Source organism: Saimiri boliviensis, chromosome 1, assembly GCF_048565385.1.
Source record: "Saimiri boliviensis isolate mSaiBol1 chromosome 1, mSaiBol1.pri, whole genome shotgun sequence".
NCBI lineage: Eukaryota > Metazoa > Chordata > Mammalia > Primates > Cebidae > Saimiri > Saimiri boliviensis.
In genome coordinates, this window is record NC_133449.1 from 248,575,848 (window position 1) to 248,595,926 (window position 20,079).

The 20,079-nt window shown below is 40.5% G+C and overlaps 1 protein-coding gene across 9 annotated transcripts in view; it reads left to right on the plus strand.

Annotated features, from left to right (window-relative positions):
* PDE4D (phosphodiesterase 4D) overlaps window positions 1-5,633 on the plus strand; it is a 1,196,841-nt gene extending 1,191,208 nt beyond the window's left edge. For all 9 annotated transcript variants that reach the window (XM_039459969.2, XM_010336593.3, XM_074392838.1 and 6 more), the window contains one exon: window positions 377-5,633. In XM_039459969.2, coding sequence (XP_039315903.2) covers window positions 377-793 — 417 coding nt within the window. In that variant the 3' untranslated portion in view covers window positions 794-5,633. The remainder of the gene's footprint in view (window positions 1-376) is intronic.
* Window positions 5,634-20,079: the final 14,446 nt, after the last annotated feature.

Genomic DNA, 20,079 nt, shown 5'->3' on the forward strand with positions numbered 1-20,079 from the left:
TAGTCATATATCTATTCTAAGAACACATTTATCATGACTATATTCATTTAATATATGCATATACAAATAGCACATGTCATTACTTCAGTTATCTGGATTCACTGACAAATTGGGATTCTAAAATAAGCCCTACCATGTCAACAACTGGAAAATTTTTTATGCTACAAACATGCTCTTTAACCAAGGGTTCTAGAAGCTAATTTTGACCAGCTAGTAACAATATTTTATATGGTCTGTTGTTGAAAATAGTGACAATTTTACCAAACTAAGCGTAGTCATCTTCTGTTCAGTGTTTTATTTGTGGGTCATGATCTAGTTAAGCTTTTCCATTATTTCTTAGTCCCAAGTCCTCATACTGGATTTTTTTCTTAACTAGGTGGGCTTCATAGACTATATTGTTCATCCCCTCTGGGAGACATGGGCAGACCTCGTCCACCCTGACGCCCAGGACATTTTGGACACTTTGGAGGACAATCGTGAATGGTACCAGAGCACAATCCCTCAGAGCCCCTCTCCTGCACCTGATGACCCGGAGGAGGGCCGGCAGGGTCAAACTGAGAAATTCCAGTTTGAGCTAACTTTAGAGGAAGATGGCGAGTCAGACACAGAAAAGGACAGTGGCAGTCAAGTGGAAGAAGACACTAGCTGCAGTGACTCCAAGACACTTTGTACTCAAGACTCGGAGTCTACTGAAATTCCCCTCGATGAACAGGTTGAAGAGGAAGCAGTAGGGGAAGAAGAGGAAAGCCAGCCCGAAGCCTGTGTCATAGATGATCGCTCTCCTGACACGTAACAGTGCAAAAACTTTCATGCCTTTTTTTTTAGTAGAAAAATTGTTTCCAAAGTGCATGTCACATGCCACAACCATGGTCACACCTCACTGTCATCTGCCAGGACATTTGTTGAACAAAACTGACCTTGACTACTCAGTCCGGCGCTCAGGAATATTGTAATCAGTTTTTTCACCTCCATATCATCAGAGCAAGGTGGACATCTTCATGAACAACATTTTAACAAGATTTCAGCTTAGTAGAGCTGACAAAGCAGATAAAATCTACTCCAAATTGTTTTCAAGAGAGTGTGGCTCATCAGGTGGCCCAAAAGTTGATTGGATTTGGGGTTTGTTTTTTTTGTTGGCAATATTTTCAGAAGAAAGGCATTGCACAGAGTGAACTTAATGGACAAAGCAACAAATATGTCAAGAACAGGACACAGCATGAATCTGTTACCAGAGGAGGAGGATGAGCCACAGAAATTGCATAATTTTCTAATTTCAAGTCTTCCTGATACATGACTGAATAGTGTGGTTCAGTGAGCTGCACTGACCTTTACATTTTGTATGATATGTAAAACAGATTTTTTTGTAGAGCTTACTTTTATTATTAAATGTATTGAGGTATTATATTTAAAAAACTATGTTCAGAACTTCATCTGCCACTGGTTTTTTTCTAAGGAGTAACTTGCAAGTTTTCAGTACAAATCTGTGCTACACTGGATAAAAATCTAATTTACGAATTTTACTTGCACCTTATAGTTCATAGCAATTAACTGATTTGTAGTGATTCATTGTTTTATATATCAATGACTTCCATATTTTAAAACAGAAAAACAAGTTTATGTTGCAGGAAGCCCTTTTTGTAAGTATTTAGTTACTTTGCATTTTGTTTCACTCTTTCCAGATAAGCAGAGTTGCTCTTCACCAATGTTTTTCTTCACAGTGTGCAAAGTAACTATTTGTTCTATAATATTTTAATGTGTGTTATATCAAATGTGTCTTAAGCTTCATGCAAACTCAGTCATCAGTTGGTGTTGTCTGAAGCCAGTGGGAGATATATAAATACCCAGTAGCTAAAATGGTCAGTCTTTTTTAGATGTTTCCCTACTTAGGGTCTTCTAATAACATTTTGCTGTGTCACAGATGATATGCATTTCACAAGTGCGTGTCTTTCTAATAATCCGCACATTTCATGCTCATTTTTATTGTTTTTACAGCCAGCTACAGTAAGAAAAAGGTTTTTCCCCTCGTGCTGCTTTATAATTTAGTGTGTGTGTGAACCTCCGTCCATGGTTGCTCGATGAAGTCTTGTCAAATATATCACCACCATTGTGACAGGTGAAAAGAAACAGTCAAATTAGGATTAACATTCATTTCAGCCATGAGGTTGTATATCATGACTAGCTTTTACTCTTGGTTTACAGAGAAAAGTTAACAACAGCTAACTAGGCAGTTTTTAAGAATATTAACAATATATTAACAAACACCAATACAACGAATCCTCTTTGGTTTTAATGATTTCACCATGGGATTAAGAACAGTATCAGGAACATCCCTGAGAGATGGTTTTAAGCATAGTAAGTACTCTGCCTTAATGGACAGCCACATAACATGTAGGAATTGCTTTATCACTTATTCTCGATCCATAAGCATACCTTGCAGAGGGGAACTACTTCTTTAAACACATAGAGGGAAAGAAGATGATGCCCCTGGAGGGTTGGTACTATGATGCATCCTAAAATATTAGATTGGTAAAAATTCTGCTTAAATAAAAAATTAGAGATCACTCTTGGATGATTCCAGCACCAGTAACTGTATTACAGTTTTAGATATTAATTCCCAGTGTTTACTGGATTATAGCAGTTAGCATCATGGGACATTTTTGACTTTATTCCCATGTCAGGTCAGTCTTTTTTTTTTTTTTTTTTTTTTGAGACGGAGTCTCACTCTGTCACCCAGGCTGGGTACAATGGTGTGATCTGAGCTCACTGCAACCTCCACTTCCCGGGTTCAAGTGATTCTCCTGCCTCAGCCTCCCAAGTAGCTGGGATTACAGGTGCCCACCACTGTGCCTGGCTAATTTTTGTATTTTTAGTAGAGACAGGGTTTCACCATGTTAGTCAGGCTGGTCTTGAACTCCTGACCTCAGGTGATCCACCTGCCCTGGCCTCACAAAGTGCTAGGATTACAGATGTGAGCCACCATGCCTGGCCCTCTCATGTCAGTCTTAATAAAGTATTTACCTTCTCTCTGAAGACCTTAAAGCCCAAATAATCATGTCTCATGTTGATACTAAAAAATTGTGACGGAGGTCAAAGTGGGTATCTGACAAATGGAAAATCAAACATTTAAGAAGAATCACCATCCTGAAAAGCATTTATATTTGGAACGTCTCAAGAAGGCTTCTGGGGACTGGAAACTAAGTCATCAGCCAGGGAAATGACTCAAGCTGAAGAGAATCCCCATTTCGGTCTCCTGAGATCTAGCTGATGCTTAGATCCTTTGAAATAAAAATTATGTCTTTATAACTCTGATCTTTTGCATAGGGCAGAATAGGAATCAATGAGCTAATAAGATTTCTACTCTCTTTCCTCTATCAAGATCAGACAGTAATCTTTCAAATAAAGACGTATGTTTGACCAAGTAGTTTCACAAGAACACTTGGGAACTTGTTTCCCTTTTAATTTTATTTGTCCCTGAGTAAGGTCAAGAAAGAAAGGCAGAGTCTAGAGTTTATTCCTCTTTCTAAAACATTCTCATTCCCTCTCCCTCCTTACACTTAGTATTTCCCCCACAGAGTGCCTAGAATCTTAATAATGAATAAAATAAAAAGCAGCAATATGTCATTAACAAATCCAGACCTGAAAGGGTAAAGGGTTTGTAACTGCACTAATAAAGAGAGGCTTTTTTTTTTTTCCAGTTTGTTGGTTTTTAATGGTACCATGTTGTAAAGATACCCACTAATGGACAATCAATTTGCAGAAAAGGCTAAATATCCAAGAGATGGGGACTAATGCACTGTACAATCTGCTTACCCTTGTGTTTCGCTCTCGCCAAAGTGTGCTTCAGAAATACACACTGCTTTAAAAAAGAATCTCCTTTTATGAGTGGCTTTACATTTCCTAAAATGCCATAAGAAAATGCAATATCTGGGTACTGTATAGGGGAAAAAAATGTACAAGTTTGCTTATAACCAGTGCATTTCAGCTTGCAAGTTACTGAACACAATAATGCTGTTTTAATTTTGTTTTCTTTTATATCAGCTAAAATTCACAAGAAAATAATGTAGATAGAACAAATTACAGACAAGGAAAGAAAAAACTTGAATGAAATGGATTTTACAGAAAGCTTTATGATAATTCTTGAATGCATTATTTATTTTTCGTGCCATGCATTTTTTCCTCACCAAATGACCTTACCTGTAATACAGTCTTGTTTGTCTGTTTACAACCATGTATTTATTGCAATGTACATACTGTAATGTTAATTGTAAATTATCAGTTCTTATTAAAACATCATCCCATGATGGGATGGTGTTGATATATTTGGAAACTCTTGGTGAGAGAATGAATGGTGTGTATACATACTCTGTACATTTTTCTTTTCTCCTGTAATATAGTCTTGTCACCTTAGAGCTTGTTTATGGAAGATTCAAGAAAACTATAAAATACGTAAAGATATATAAGTTTAAAAAAACATAGCTGCAGGTCTTTGGTTCCAGGGCTGTGCCTTAACTTTAACCAATATTTTCTTCTGTTTTGCTGCATTTGAAAGGTAACGGTGGAGCTAGGGCTGGGCATTTTACATCCAGGCTTTTAACTGATTAGAATTCTGCCAATAGCTGGATTTTACAAAACCACAGACAACCTCTGAAAGATTCTGAGACCCTTTTGAGACATAATCTCTGAAGTACTTCCTGCCAGGGAGTGGCACCGCATGTGTGATGCTTGCTTGCCGCCTGTTGGTCAGGAGCTACTTCAGCTACTTGCATTGGATTATTTCCTTTTTTTTTTTTTTTTTTAAACTCAGAAACACAACAGGGGAAATACATTCTTTCCCAGTGATTATAAACAATCTTTTTTTAAAAGTCTTTTTGGCTTCTAGAGCTCATAGGAAAATGAACTTGATTTGAAATTCGAACCAGAGCTTACTCGTGTTGGTTAGTTATCTATTCATCAGTTTCCTGACATGTTTAGAGAATATACTAAAAAGAAAATACCATTTTTCAACCTTAAATTATCTTCTACTAAGATAAACCAAATTTCCTTATGTATATGTAAACCATTCTATTTAAACACAAAGTTGTGTCTGATGCCAGTTTACAGAGCATAAAGCATTCAAACAAATCCTCTAAGATTTGTTTCAGCAAAACTTGCATTGCTTTAGAATTTTAAGATTTAACCTTGTACAATGGCCAGCCCCTGAAAGCAGGAAAAATTTATTATGATGGATAATATGGAAGCATCCTCCCACCGCTTGCCCAGCCCTTCAATCACGTGGCTTTTCAGTGAAAGGAAAGATTCTTTTTCTAGGAAAAATGAGCCTCTTATTTTATTTTATTTTTTGACACAAACTGTAGATTTTAGCAGCCCTGGCCCAAAGGAATTTGATTACTTTTGTTTTAAACAGTACAAAGGGGACACTATAATTACAAAAATATCCTTTATTGATTTGAGTTGTTTTTATTTCTTTGGATATGTTTTCAGAGTGGTAAATTGTGTGTGAGAATTACAAATGATGATTCTTTTAGTGGTTTCTTAGCCTCTCTTACAGCCCACGGGGATAGTACTGTACATCAATACCTTCATATGAAATTTTTATATGCAATGAAAATAAAAGCATGGGTTGATTCTGCCTATTTATGACTCAATCTTTTACAAATAAAAGATTATTCATTTTAAATTATAGTTCAATCAGCACATTTCCAAGGATAATGAGCATGGTTGAAATGAAAGGAGAATAGTGACATCATAAGTTAGTATTGATATTCATAACCAAATGAAGCCAACTTGAGTAATTTTGCTACATTAAAAATTACCAAAATTACCTAGATGGCCTTTAAAATTAAGCATAGTATTTTCTAAATAAGGTTTGGAAGGGGCCTTCCATACTTAATTTAATATTCTAAGATATTGAAAATTATCATTTAAACATTCAACAATTATTTATTGGTTACCTCTTCTGCAAACTACAAGGTTTTAAGGACTCAACAATAAGTAAATGAGACACAGTGTTTGCTTTCATGGAACTTACAGTCTAGAGGGGACAAAAGCATTACACGATTCAATACTCATATAATTATAAATGTGGTCAGTACAACGAGAAGCTCAGTGTGGTGAATAAGCAGGAACCTGAATTTGATCTATTCCGGAGAGCCACGGAAGGCTTCCTTCAGGCCTTGAGAAAGTGATTTGTGGCTGATTTCTGAAGGATTGTAAGAGGTAACTAGGGAAAAAGTTGATAGGAAGAGGAAGGGGATCCAGACAGGAAAGATTTGCAAAGACCTTGAGGCATAAATGAGCTTGAGACATCCTGGGAAATGTAGGGAAAGCGAGAAGGAGGGCAGCCAGGGCCTGGAGCGGCAGAGCCGTTGCTAACCGTCCTGTGTTAGATATCCCCCACCCTGTAGCTTTATCCTCATAACCCTGCTCAATTTTCTTTATGACACTTCTCACAGATTGATATAGACATCTGTTTTTGTTGTCTGTCTCTCCCACCAGAACACAGCTCCATGAGAGCAAGGTATTTGCTTACCAATGTATCACTAGCACTTAAAACTATGCCTGGTACACAGTAGGTTCTTAATATGTGTTGAATATAGCCACCAAACTGATACTGGATATAATTCAGGTTGATAAGATATTTTGAGATATTAAAGAGTTTTTAACTTGATACCATAAAAACTTTGTTTGTTTTTTGTTTTTGAGCTTACTAAGATCCTGGATAAAAAGTTTAGAGTTTCCTACCTCTTTGCTATCTTAAAAACTCGCTTATTCCTTACAAATTCTTTTTTCTAAATGACAAAACAATCCATTTGTCATGATAATGACAGTAAAGAAATCAGCACAAATTTAATCCCCAGATAATCCCCAAACCATACCAGTAGAATAAGGGCAATTAAGCAGTATCGATGCTTAGCCTCTTCAGCATTTCCTCCTGCCACAACGGTCATGGTAAGCCAAGAGATGCTCCATGTGTGCCTTCCTGGGAATAATCGTTTTAAACTCAACACTCCCTTCCCCAAAGCCACGACTCCAAAGTGAGACTATGGAAATAAAGAAGAAACTCTCTTCTTTTCCTGACTTGCCCACTTGCCGATTTAGGCTAATTTGGGTGGTGTTGGGCCTGAACACACATTGAAATCTCTGACCTGGAAACCTTTCCTCAGGCACATGGCTTTTGACCCACAATAGCAACATTATACCAAAAAAAAACAAACCAAAACCAAAGACATTCCTTGTTGCTAGACCACCACCAACCCTCCAAGGGGTGGGCAAGTTTGTGTCAGTGGAATCATACCTGGGCTTTCTCACCCTTCTGATTTGGGTACTGCATCCCACCCAGCTACTCTGAGAGCTCCGAAGACTCAAGGTCAAACTCAGTGCAATGGGTATAAATTTTCAATATGTGCGCGCAGGAAATACGACTTTCTTTAAATCAATTAATCTGGACCCGGGGCTCCAGCCAATCACACTATTGGGAATTTCCATGTCATTACTAGCACAGCTCCCCTCTCTCCCAACATAAAAGTTATCTTATCTCCAGCATAATCTGAGTACCAGATCTCTGTGTTGTTCCTTACAGTCCCTCTGCTCTTGGCTTCCTTGTCACATGCGCTGTACCAGGAGTATATGCTGGCTTGAGGCCCTGCTTCAACACGGTGTCCATCAAAAGGGCCTATCCTGCCAGTGTTTTATCACACTTGCTGTGGTCTGAATGTTGGTGTTCCCCCGAATGCCTGTGTTGAAATGCCCTAGGTGATGCTATTCGGAGATGGCACCCTTTAGGAGATAATTAGATTATGAAGGCAGAGTTCTCATGAATGGGATCAGTGCTTATAAAAGAGGCCCAAAGGAGCTTGTTCAACTCGGCCATCACGTGAAGACTCAGCTAAAAGGTGCCATCTGTGAAAATGAAAGCAGGTCCTCACCAGACACCAAATCTGCCAGAACCTTGATGCTGGACTTCCCATCTCTAGGCTGTGAGAAGTAAATGTCTGTTGTTCATAAGCCACACACTTTATGGTATTTTCTTGTAGAAGTCTAAGGAGACTAAGACATACCTACTTAAAGTACCACAAAAAAAGCAGTACTTTCCCTAATTCTCCATCCACACTCTCCTCCTCTCTCCTTCCTTCCTTCTTTTGTTCTCCAACGAGATTAGGATTAGAAACAAAAAACAGACTAGAGGTAGTTGGACCTTCTCTTTGCTTCTGCTCTCCACTCTGCAAAAACCCTGGCTATTATTTGAAATATAGAGATGAAAAAAGATATTGGAAGAGCATACATTACATAACAGTCCATTAACCTTCCACACGTGGTTGGCAACATCTAGATCCAACACTGTTGACTGAACATTTTGAGATGTGGGAAGTTGAGAAAGTTGTCTCCAGGAGAAAGTCATCAGGACCTCCCATACTTCCCATGTGGGAACACAGGGAAACAGCCACTTTTTCCTCAAGTCTCTGTGTTCCAATGCTATCCCTGAATGTCTATTTGCAGCTCTCACTTAGCTGTTACAGTGACAAGATATAGCACTTGAAAATCTTATAAAGTGAGAGTCACATTTGTTCCCTGCTGCAAGCCCCCACACCGCCATTCCAGGACCCTGCTCTGGTCCACAAGTGCCATTATGAGTCACTCTATTTTGTAGCTAGGAAAAGTGAGGCTCAAGAAAGTTAATTGACTTGGCTGAGATTATTCACAGGCCCAATACTGAGACTAATGATTTGTAAACTACAGATTTGACAGAATTCCTAATGTTATCTCTACATCCTGTTTCTGTTGACCTGCTGACAAGGACCAAAACTGCCGGTTGCATTGCCTTTGATTTCCTTTGACCATTTTTCATTACAAGATTTCACTGATAGTTTTTATGGTCCAAAGCTAGATGACAGATATTACATCATACGCACTTGTTAACTCACCCTGCGTCTGCGTAGCCTTGCCATATGGTCAGAATTCTCCAGATCGAGTAGGAAACCTGGAGTTAAAGAGCCCCTGACCACCTAAAAAAATTACAGAAAATGGAAGAAGCTGACAAGAAAGTAAGGAGCAGAGATAGGAGTGTGCCCCTGCCCGGTGGAGACTCACCACATGGGGCAAGGCAGATCTTAGCGGAACTGCTTGCAGGATGTATGCCTCAATGAAGGGAATGGAGCATGGGCAGCATCTGGCTAAGGCTGGAGCCCCTTCCACCATCATGCCTGTTTTAACAGGGGCTTACAAATCCCAAGCCAACAGACATGGTTTCAGGACCTGAATCATGCAAACATATTTTCTGAAAGGCTCCATTGTCTGAGAGTTGCTTTCACTTTGCTCCTTGTTTTTTGAACCATAAAACAGACCAAGTACACAGTGGCAAACACCTGCTCAGTGCCCATTGACGCAAGGCACTGCTTTACCACCAGGCTGTGTTAATTACAGAACCGAGCCGTCTCTCACCTTGCAGCTTCTTCACAGTTTGCTCATTTTCTCCCTAACACTGACGGTTCCTGTTTCCTGCTGTTCCGTTACAGCATCTGGGAAGAGTGTGGCGGAAACCACCAGGTCACTGCACCCTGCCACAGTGGGTCAAGTGGAGGCTGGGTGCTGAGGCCCGTCTCTATCCAGCAAAAGTCAGTGGTTCATGGGTGGGAAACAAAGCTCAGGACAGCTGCTGCAGTCCAGAGAACTGTCCAGCATAGAAGACTCTTAAGAAGCAGTCCCCCCAACCCCTGCGCTTTTTGAAGCCATGTTTGGTATCACATGGAATTATGCAGTAGTCATAGAATATCTTTGAAAACTTATATTCTAAAAATAATTGCTGGGATCAGTGATTGAAATATCAAATGAGTGGACTGGAAAAGTTGAAAACAAGCAAAAGTGAGAGAAAAAAAGAAAAACAGGAAAACTGGGAGAAAGTGAAGGAAGGTGGACTCTCTGCTCCTATGGCATCCAAGGACAGTTGTGATACCTTCTATTCCCCACAAGACCTGGTTCCCGATGCTTAGCATAATGCATAAGGCCCTGAAGGACCTACTCAAACTAAATCATCCCCAGCTCCTCCCATCAACCCCATGTAGATACCCCTGTGCCGTAGCTAAATGCTGCCTTTACGTCTCGCTTTTACATCTCTCTGCCTGGAAAACAGCTCATCCCCTCTCGATACAGTTTAAATACACTTTTGTCTGGAAAGCCTTTCACATTAGTATTTTATATACACCCTATAATAAATATTTCCCATAATATGTTGTTTTTCAAAATTTTTTCATCTCTCTCACGAGATTGTGAGATTTTTAAACACAGTGTATTCCTTTTTGCCTGATAGTAAGGAATTAAGTCAGGATATTAATATTTTACTATTATTTTCCGTCTAACACCAACTCTTCTCAAAATATGGTCCTTGAGCTGACCTTAACATCAACTAGGATCTTGTTAGAATATTATCTAGCCTCACACCAAGCTCCAGGAAAACACTCTCTGGGGGCGGGGGGGGGGGGGGGGGCTAGAGCCTGTGTTTTAACAAGAACTTCAGGTCATAAGTATGCTCCATAAAGTTTGAGAAAAACACTGTTCAAGACCTCATGGAGTTGTTTTTCTATCTTTAATTTTTTAAAGAAACAAAATTAATAATCTCAACCACCTTTCTAAAGTATTACATTTAATCAAAGGGATATTTGTTGCTACAGGAGTTACAACAGATGACCTGGTGAGGGACACAGGCAGCCTAAGGAACAGTGGGATCACATGTTTGACCAATGTCCATCAAGCAAGGAAGGAATGGTGAAGCCAGCTATTAGCTCCCTCCGGCAGAGGAAACCGGGTATCAGCCATCACCCTCAGGCAATGATAGCATCACAAGCAGGCATGGGTTAAAGATTTAAATGTTGTAAAAGGAGAGAAGAATCAGAAGGAAATTACATCCACGTTATCTCTGCAAGACCATTAATGTAACAAACTGAAATCAAACACCTTCTCAGTCTTCAAGTGCCCCATTCAGGTTCACTCTGCTAATCACACAGCTAAGTGTGCCTCTGCTTTCGTAACTGGGTAAAACCACACATCCCAACCCAAGATGGCTTGGGAATCTGCCATCACAACGGGCCACCAAAGGGCCAAATGACACATCCTAGGAGTTCAGTGGTGGTAACTCTCCATGGGGTTAACTTTGACTACTGGGAAACTACAGATGGGAAGGAATCAATGAATTAATTTCTTCTTCTCTCCCCAGACTATTCTGAGGCATGACCTCCCCTTAAAGCCCATCAGGATGATCCTGCACTTCCATGTCAGCAAGAGCACCTACCAAGTGACCTGTAGTGTCTGTTGGCTGTTCCTTTTGAGTCAGTAGCCAACAAAGAAATATCTCCCCTACCTTCCTTTATTTCTTTGTCCTTACTTACTTCATTTTGCCTTAATCTTTTTTTTTTTCTCACCCCTACTGCCTTGTACTTCTCAAATAAAGTCTGTCACTTTGATCCCTCCCTCAGACTGTTTCTAGGGACCCTGAGCTAAATACTGCCCTGTACATTCAGAATAGCAGGTGCCAAATTTCTGTGTATATACTGGAGTGCATTAAGTATTTAAAATCAGCTTTGGCTATTAGAGGTAGGAACTGTGCCTTATGCATCATTGTTTTTCCAACTTAGTTCAGTGTCTGCCATATAGCAAGTATTCGTTTAACAGGGAAAGAAAGACAAGTGGGCAAGAAATTAAGTAAGCAGGAGTCAAGACACTTAAGGGATCAAAGGCAGCTGTAAAAGAATATGGAACAGGAGTAGATGTTGAAGGAATCAAGCATTCTCCCTAGAAACAAAGGGTACGGGAAGAGTAAGAGACAGATACTTCACCGTCTGGGAATTTTTATCCATACTCGTTATTAAAGACACACGTGGTTGCCTACTTAATTATTACCAACCCTCCACCCCCACTTTCTTCCTGGCATATATAAGTGGGATTTTGTTCAGGTCTTGTGAAGTCAAGTCTTCCAGGGACATTCAGCCTCTTCTTAGTTCTATCGGCTAATTCTGAGCCTTTTATGGTAATTTTTCTACCTTTGCCAGTGATTAGGTTAGGACAGGCATATAGTGCGGCAATTGCAGACAATGAGACACAGGGCTGACTTCTGAGAAAACATCCCCAACTCTTTTTTTTTTTTTTTTTTTTTTAAGACGGAGTTTCGCTCTTGTTACCCAGGCTGGAGTGCAATGGCACGATCTCGGCTCACTGCAACCTCCGCCTCCTGGGTTCAGGCAATTCTCCTGTCTCAGCCTCCTGAGTAGCTGGGATTACAGGCATGCACCACCATGCCCAGCTAATTTTTTGTATTTTTAGTAGAGACGGGGTTTCACCTTGTTGACCAAGGTTGGTCTCGATCTCTTGACCTTGTGATCCACCCGCCTCGGCCTCCCAAAGTGCTGGGATTACAGGCTTGAGCCACCGCGCCCGGCCCATCCCCAACTCTTACAAAGAGAAAAGAGAACGGAACATTGCTTCTTCTTGGCTTTGGAAATTCAAGGACGTCATTGTTAGGGTATTATCTTGCGACCATGAAAGGAACTATCTGAATACACAGACAACATAGTAAAGACGGCAAAGCAGAAGTTAGACAGAACTTGAGTCTGAAGATGTGTTTGAGCTGCTTAGTCAGCCCTACTTCGAAACTTATTAAGATAATAACTAGCTCTTATTATTTAAGCTGTTTTGGTGGAACCTGCTATTATTTACCCCTGAAACAATCCTAATACACTGTTTTAGTCCATTTGCATTGCTTTAAAGAATACCTGATGCTGGGTAATTTTAGAGATACAGAGGCTTATTTGGCTTATGGTTCTGCAGGCTTTACAAGAAGTGTGGCTCTACAGCTGCTTGGCTTCTGCAGAGGCCTTGAGAATCTTTAACTCATGGCAGGAGCAAGGGGAGCTGGCGCATCACATAGTGAGAGGAGGTGGCAGGTACGGAAGGAGGAGGTGCCATGTTCTTAAACAGCCAGCTCTTTCATGAACTAACACAGTGAAAACTTACACATTACTGCAGGGACTGCACCAAGTGAATCATGAAAGATCATGACTCCAACACTTCCCAACACTTCCCACCCCTGAATATTGGGGATCAATTTCAACATGAGACTTGGAGGGGACAAATATCCAAACTATATCATACACCAACTCTTTGTTCCAACAATGTGCTGGTGGGTCTGGGCTGGGGGTGGGGGAGAGAGGTACCTGGCACAGTGGAAAAGTTGGGGCGTTGGCCCCAGATTAGCTGGGTGACCTTAGGCATGTAAATTCATCACTGAATTCCACTTTCTTTCATTTTAAATAGGGGAACTGTGACATTAGAATCTTCTCTACATTCTTCCCAGTATTAGAGCAAATGAATTTATAAATATAATCTCACTGAAAACTTTAGATAAAACTTTTCAAAGCTTGTGATCCAGAGTAGATAATAAAACCAATAGATGGTTGTAACAAGCACTGAACATGAACTAAAATAGAATAGAGAATATCACTGTGTACTGCACGTTAGAGTAAGTTTCATTTTCTGAAACTGCTTCATTTACATGTGTGAATGGGTACACTTGTGTGCTTGCACACATATTCAAATGTTTCCAAGTAAAATATTTTAAAAGGCATATGAAGCATGGATTTAGAACAAATTCAAACCACAGATAACTAGGGAACCTAACTCTCTCACGAATTCCCATTCCTGACAATTTACCTGATATCCATGACTCAAAAATGGTTTCTAAAGAGAAATAAAAATTGATTCAAAAGGGAGACCTAATGAGTAACATAATAGGGAGCCATTGATTGTTTTACAGTGGTACGATGGAGCAGCGGGTAAATAAACCACTCGACACTGGTATTTCAGACTGCTGAGAGGAAAACACAGAGACAAAGTAATTTCTGGGCTTCTGATAACTTTTTTCTTCTCAAAGTAGATTGATGATAAAATGTGCCATCTTATAAATATTAGCAGACAAAGGCAATACCTACACTTGGGAATACTTTATGGAAAGCTTGACTGAAAATTAAAAACTGGACTATAAACTTCTTGAGGGTTAGATACATATCTTAGACTTGCTTGTGTCTTGAATTGTGCCTAGCCCAGTGCTGGATAGATATGTAAGCCACTCATTTTTGTGCAATTATCTTTGCAGAATTTTCAGACTAATATATTTCCTTTTCCTCGTTTTGATCCTCTGCTCAATCATGAGAATCGTTCTCAGGTGAACTGCAGTGGTGTGGAATGTCTCACAGGAGAAGAACAACCAGATGTAGCCCAGAACCCCTGGGACATGGGAGGTTTTTATACTGGCCACTCTGTGGGAAAGTTGCTTGCTTTGGGAGATAGGTAGCTTTCCTCTATTTTGTGGGCACAGGATTTTGCCTTACTTTTATAATCCGTTATTTCCAGGAAACATCCTAAAAGGATGTGGATAAAAGAAAAAGAGAATGAATTTTGCAATTCTGATCACTGCCTAGAAACAGAGACACATGAGTAGAGGTGGAGTTTATCATCACCTTTAATCATCTGGGGCCTCCATGTGGCAAAGGCAAGAAAAGAGCCATTGTCAGAGGCACTTACCTTCCAAGTGTTCACCGCCTATTCCAACCCTCCATGTCACCCTAACCCCAAAGCACTACACAATCACGATTGCCCTCTTGTTCAAAGAAAAGAATATCATGGATTGCTTTCAGACTGGCAGTTCTCCTGTTGATTGTATTTTTTTCTTTTAATAGGCAAAATGAGAAGGTTAGAAAAAAAATATTCAGATAACTCACCTGGGAGTAGAGTAGAGACCTTGAGGCATGCACAGAGAATGGCAAATTCAAAATCAACCAAGCCATAACTGTCTATTCTACTGAACACTGTGCCAAGTACTTCAAAAGAGTAGGACTTGATTCTTCCTTTGGGGCGGGGAGGGGGTAAGTTTCTTTGGAAAAGAAATGGGAGAGGGACTGAGTACTGTGGCTCACACCTGTAATCCCAGCACTTTGGGAGGCTGAGGTGGTTGAATTGCTTGAGCCCAGGAATTCAAGACCAGCCTGGGCAATATGGCAAGACCCCATGTCTACAAAAAACACAAAAATTAGCCCAAATGTAATGGTGTGCACCTGTAATCCCAGCTACTCAGGAGGCTGAGGTGGATGAATTGCTTGAGCCCAGGAGGTTGAGGTTACAGTGAGGTGTGAACGTGCTTCTGCACTCCAGCCTGGACTACAGAACAAGACTCTGTCTCAAAAAAAAAAAAAAAAAGAAAAGAAAAGAAAAGGAAGGAATCGAGCGGAAGAAGAGTGAGCACTAAGACTGTATCGCACCTTCTGCTGTCTCATTTCAGCTCTACAACAACCCAATTATCCCTTCATTTGACAGAGAGGTCAAAGGAGGCTGGGAAGGATAAGGTCGGCTATTAAAAATGTCAGAGCTGACGTTGAAACATAGCCAGTTTGTCTCTAAAGTGTCCTGTGTCCCCTGGGGAAGAGGGTATTTAACTTGATTGTTGCTTCAGTTTTTTGTTTATGTCAGCTATCAGTTTCCAAGGCATTATTTAGGGGATTTTCTTTAACTTTCTTCTTCTTTTTTTTTAAATCTCAAATTTCCCTCTCTTTTCATAACTGCAATTCAGTGCCTAAATATGTAGGACAAAATACTTTCCTTTTTTTTTTTTTCCTATTTTTTGGAGACTGAGTCTCACTCTGTCACCCAGGGTGGGGTTCAATGGTGCCATCTTGGCTCACTGCAACCATGGTCTCCCAGGTTCAAGTGATTCTCCTGCCTCAGCCTCCTGAGTAGCTGGGATTACAGGTGCCCACCAACATGCCTGGATAATTTTGGTATTTTTAATAGAAACAGGTTTTCACCATGTTGGCCAGGCTGGTCTCAAACTCCTGACCTCAGGTGATCAGCCTGCCTGGGCCTCCCAAAGTTCTGGAATTCACCACAACTGGCCTCCACATTTTTTTTTTTTTTCAAAATTTCTGCACTGAATGTAGTCTCCTCTCTTGAACAGTTTTCCAATATTTTTATTTGTCTAAATAACATACGGTGAACTTGTTCATATCAAAGATGTACCCCAACATTAAATTCAAACAGCTTGGCCAGGCACGGTGGCTCATGACTTCAAGATAAGCCTGGCCAACATGGAGAAACCCATCTCTACTATAAATACAAAAATTATCCAGGTGTGGTGGTGCATGCCTGTAATCCCAGCTACTCAGGAGGCTGAGGAAGAAAAATCACTTAAACCCAGGAGGTGGAGGTTGCAGTGAACCGAGATTGTGCCACTGCACTCCAGCCTGGGTGAAAGAGTGAGACTGTCTCAAAAAAATAAAATAAAATAAAATAAAACAGCTCTACATTATTATTTATTTAAAACTTCAACTTACTTGCTAAGAATTATCTTACTTATCTTCATTTCCATCACCAGCAATTGCATTTGGCTTTTTCCTTAGGCCATTTTAAAAGACATTGAAAATAATGCCTGTTTGTTTTCATTCTCTTATTCTCATGACATTTATTTGTCTTTGAATGATCCCATGTTTTCTGGTATGACACTATGAATCTAAGTTATTCCAGATTTCTCTATTCTTTTATGTATTTAGAATACATGTTTTGAAGGACTGCCCCCAAGATGGACAAATAGAACAGCTCCCGTCTGCAGCTCCCAGTGAGATTGGGGCAGAAGGCAGGTGATTTCTGCATTTCCAACTGAGGTACTCAGTTCATCTCACTGGGACTGGTTGGACAGTGGGTACAGCCCACAGAGGGCAAGCTGAGCTGAAGTAGGGTGGGGTCTCACCTCACCAGGGATGCACAAGGGGTTGGGGATTTCTCTCCCCTAGCCAAGGAAAGCTGTGAGAGACTGTACCAGGAAGAACAGCACATTCTGACCCAGATACTGCACTTTTACCTTGGTCTTTGCAACTGGCAGACCACGAGATCCCCTCTGGTTCCTATGCCATTGGGGCCCTGAGTTTCACGCACAAAACTGGGTGACTATTTGGGCAGATATCCAGCTAGGGGCAGTTTTTTTTTTTTTTTTTTTCATACCCCAGTGGCATCTGGAATGCCAGAGAGACCAAACTGTTCACTCCCCTGGAAAGGGGGCTGAAGCCAGGGAGCCAAGTCGTCTGGTTCAGCAAGTCCCACCCCCCACGGAGCCCAGCAAGATAAGATCACTGGATTGAAATTCTTGCAGCCAGCACAGCAGCCAGAGGTCAACCTGGGATGCTCAAGCTTGTTGGGGGAGGGATGTCTGCCATTGCTGAGGCTTGAGTAGGTGGTATTACCTTCACAATGTAAACAAAGCTGCAGGGAAGTTTGAACTGGGCAGAGCCCACTACGGCTCAGCAAGGCCACCGTGGCCTGACTGTTTCTCCAGATTCCTCCTCTCTGGGCAGAGCATGTTTGAATAAAAGGCAGCAGTTTCAGTCAGGAACTTATAGATAAAACACCCTTCTTCCTGGGACAGAGCACCTGGGGAAAGGGGTGGCTGTGACTCAGCTACGGCAGACTTAAACGTCCCTACCTGACAGCTCTGAGTTGAGCAGTGGATCTCTCAACACAGCATTCAAGCTCTGATAAGGGACAGATTGCCTCCTTAGTTGGGTCCCTGACCCCCCTGTATCCAGACTGGGAGACACCTCTCAGTAGGGACCAACAGACACCTCATACAGGAGAGCTCTGGCTGATATCTGACCAGTGCCCCTCTGGGATGAAACTTCCAAAGGAAGGAACAGGCAGCAATCTTTGCTTTCTCCAGTCTCCACTGGTGATACCCAGGCAAACATGGTCTGGAGTGGACCTCCAGCAAACTCCAGCAAATCTGCAGCAGAGGGGCCTGTTAGAAGGAAAATTAACAAACAGGAATAGCATCAACATCAACAAAAAGGACATCCACTCAGAGACCCCACTGAAAGGTCACCAACTTCAAAGACCAAAGGTAGATAAATCCATGAAGATGGGAAGAAACCAGCATGAAAAGGCTGAAAATTCCAAAAACCAGAATGCCTCTTCTCCTCCAAGGGATCACAACTCCTTGCCAGCAGAACAAAACTAGCTGGAGGATAAGTTTAACAAATTGACACAAGTAAGCTTCAGAAGTACGTAATAACAAACTCCTCTGAGCTAAAGAAGCATGTTTTAATTGAATGCAAGGAAGTTAAGAACCTGGAAAAAGGTTAGACAGATTGCTAACTAGAATAACCAGTTTACAGAAGAACATAAATGACCCGATGGATTTTACAAACACAGCACGAGAACTTCGTGAAGCATACACAAGTATCAATAGCTGAATCTACCAAGCAAATAGAAAGAATATCAAGCAGAAGAAAGACTATCAGAGACTGAAGATTAACTCAATGAAATGAAGTAAGAAGAAAACATTAGAGAAAAAAAGAGTAAAAGGAAACAAAGCTTCCAAGAAATATAGGACTATGTGAAAAGAACAAATCTACATTTGACTGGTGCACCTGAAAGTGACGGAGAGAGAGGAATCAAGCTGAAATACACTCGTCAGGATATTATCCAGGATAACTTCCCCAACCTAGCAAGGCAGGCTAACATTCAAATTCAAAAAATGCAGAGAACACCTCAAAGATATTCTTCAAGAAGAGCAACCCCAAGGCACGTAATCGTCAGATTCACCAGAGTTGAAATGTAGGAAAAAATGCTAAGGACAGCCAGAGAGAAAGAGAAGCCCATCAGACTAACAGTGGATCTCTCTACAAGCCAGAAGAGAGTGAGGGCCAATATTCAACATTTTCAAAGAAAGGAAATTTCAACCCAGAATTTCATATCCAGCCAAACTAAGCTTTATAAGCAAAGGAGAAACAAAATCCTTTACAGGTAAGCAAATGCGGAGAGATGTTGTCACCACGAGGCCTGCCTTACAAGAGCTCTTGAAAGAAACACTAAACATGGAAAGGAACAAACAATACCAGCCACTGCAAAAACGTGCCAAATTGTAAAGATCATTGATGCTATGAAGAAACTGCATTAACTAATGGGAAAAATAACCAGCTAGCATCATAATGACAGGATCTAATTAACACATAACAATATTAACCTTAAAAGTAAATGAGCTAAATGCCCCAATTAAAAGACACAGACTGGCAAACTGGATAAAGAGTCAAGACCCATCAGTGTACTGTATTCAGGAGACCCATCTCTCGTGCAAAGACACACATAGGCTCAAAATAAAGGAATGAAGGAATATTTACCAAGCAAATGGAAAGAAAAAGTAAATAGCAAGGGTTGCAATCCTAGTCTCTGATAAAACAGAATTTAAACCAACAAAAATCAAAAGAGACAAAGAAGGGTATTACATAATGGTAAAGGGATTAATGCAACAAGAAGAGCTAACTATCCTAAATATTTGTGTACCTAATACAGGAGCACCCAGATTCATAAAGCAAGTTCTTAGAGATCTAGAAAGAGACTTAGCCTCCCACACAATGATAATGCGAGACTTTAACACCCCACTGTCAGTATTAGACCAATCAACGAGACAGAAAATTAACAAGGATATCCAGGACTTGAACTCAGCTCTGGACCAAGCGGACCTAATTGACATCTGCAAAACTCTGTACCCCAAATCAACAGAATAAATATTCTTCTCAGCACCACATAGCACCTATTCTAAAACTGACCACATAATTGGAAGTAAAACACTCCTCAGCAAATGTAAAAGAATGGAAATCATGACAAACCATCTCTCAGACCATGGTGCAATCAAATTAGAACTCAGGATTAAAAACCTCACTCAAAACCACAAAACTACATGGAAACTGAACAGCCTGCTCCTGAATGACTACTGAGTAAATAACGAAATTAAGGCAGCAATAAAGATGTTCTTTGAAACCAATAACAAAGACACAACATACCAAAATCTCACACATTTAAAGCAGTGTGTAGAGGGAAATTTATAGCACTAAGTGCCCGCAAGAGACAACAGAAAAGATCTCGAATTGACACCCTAACATTATAATTAAGAGACGTAGAGCAGCAAGAACAAACGAATTCAAAAGCTAGCAGAAGACAAGAAATAACTAAGATCAGAGCGGAACTGAAGTGGGGAGAGAGAGAGATGAAAATCCT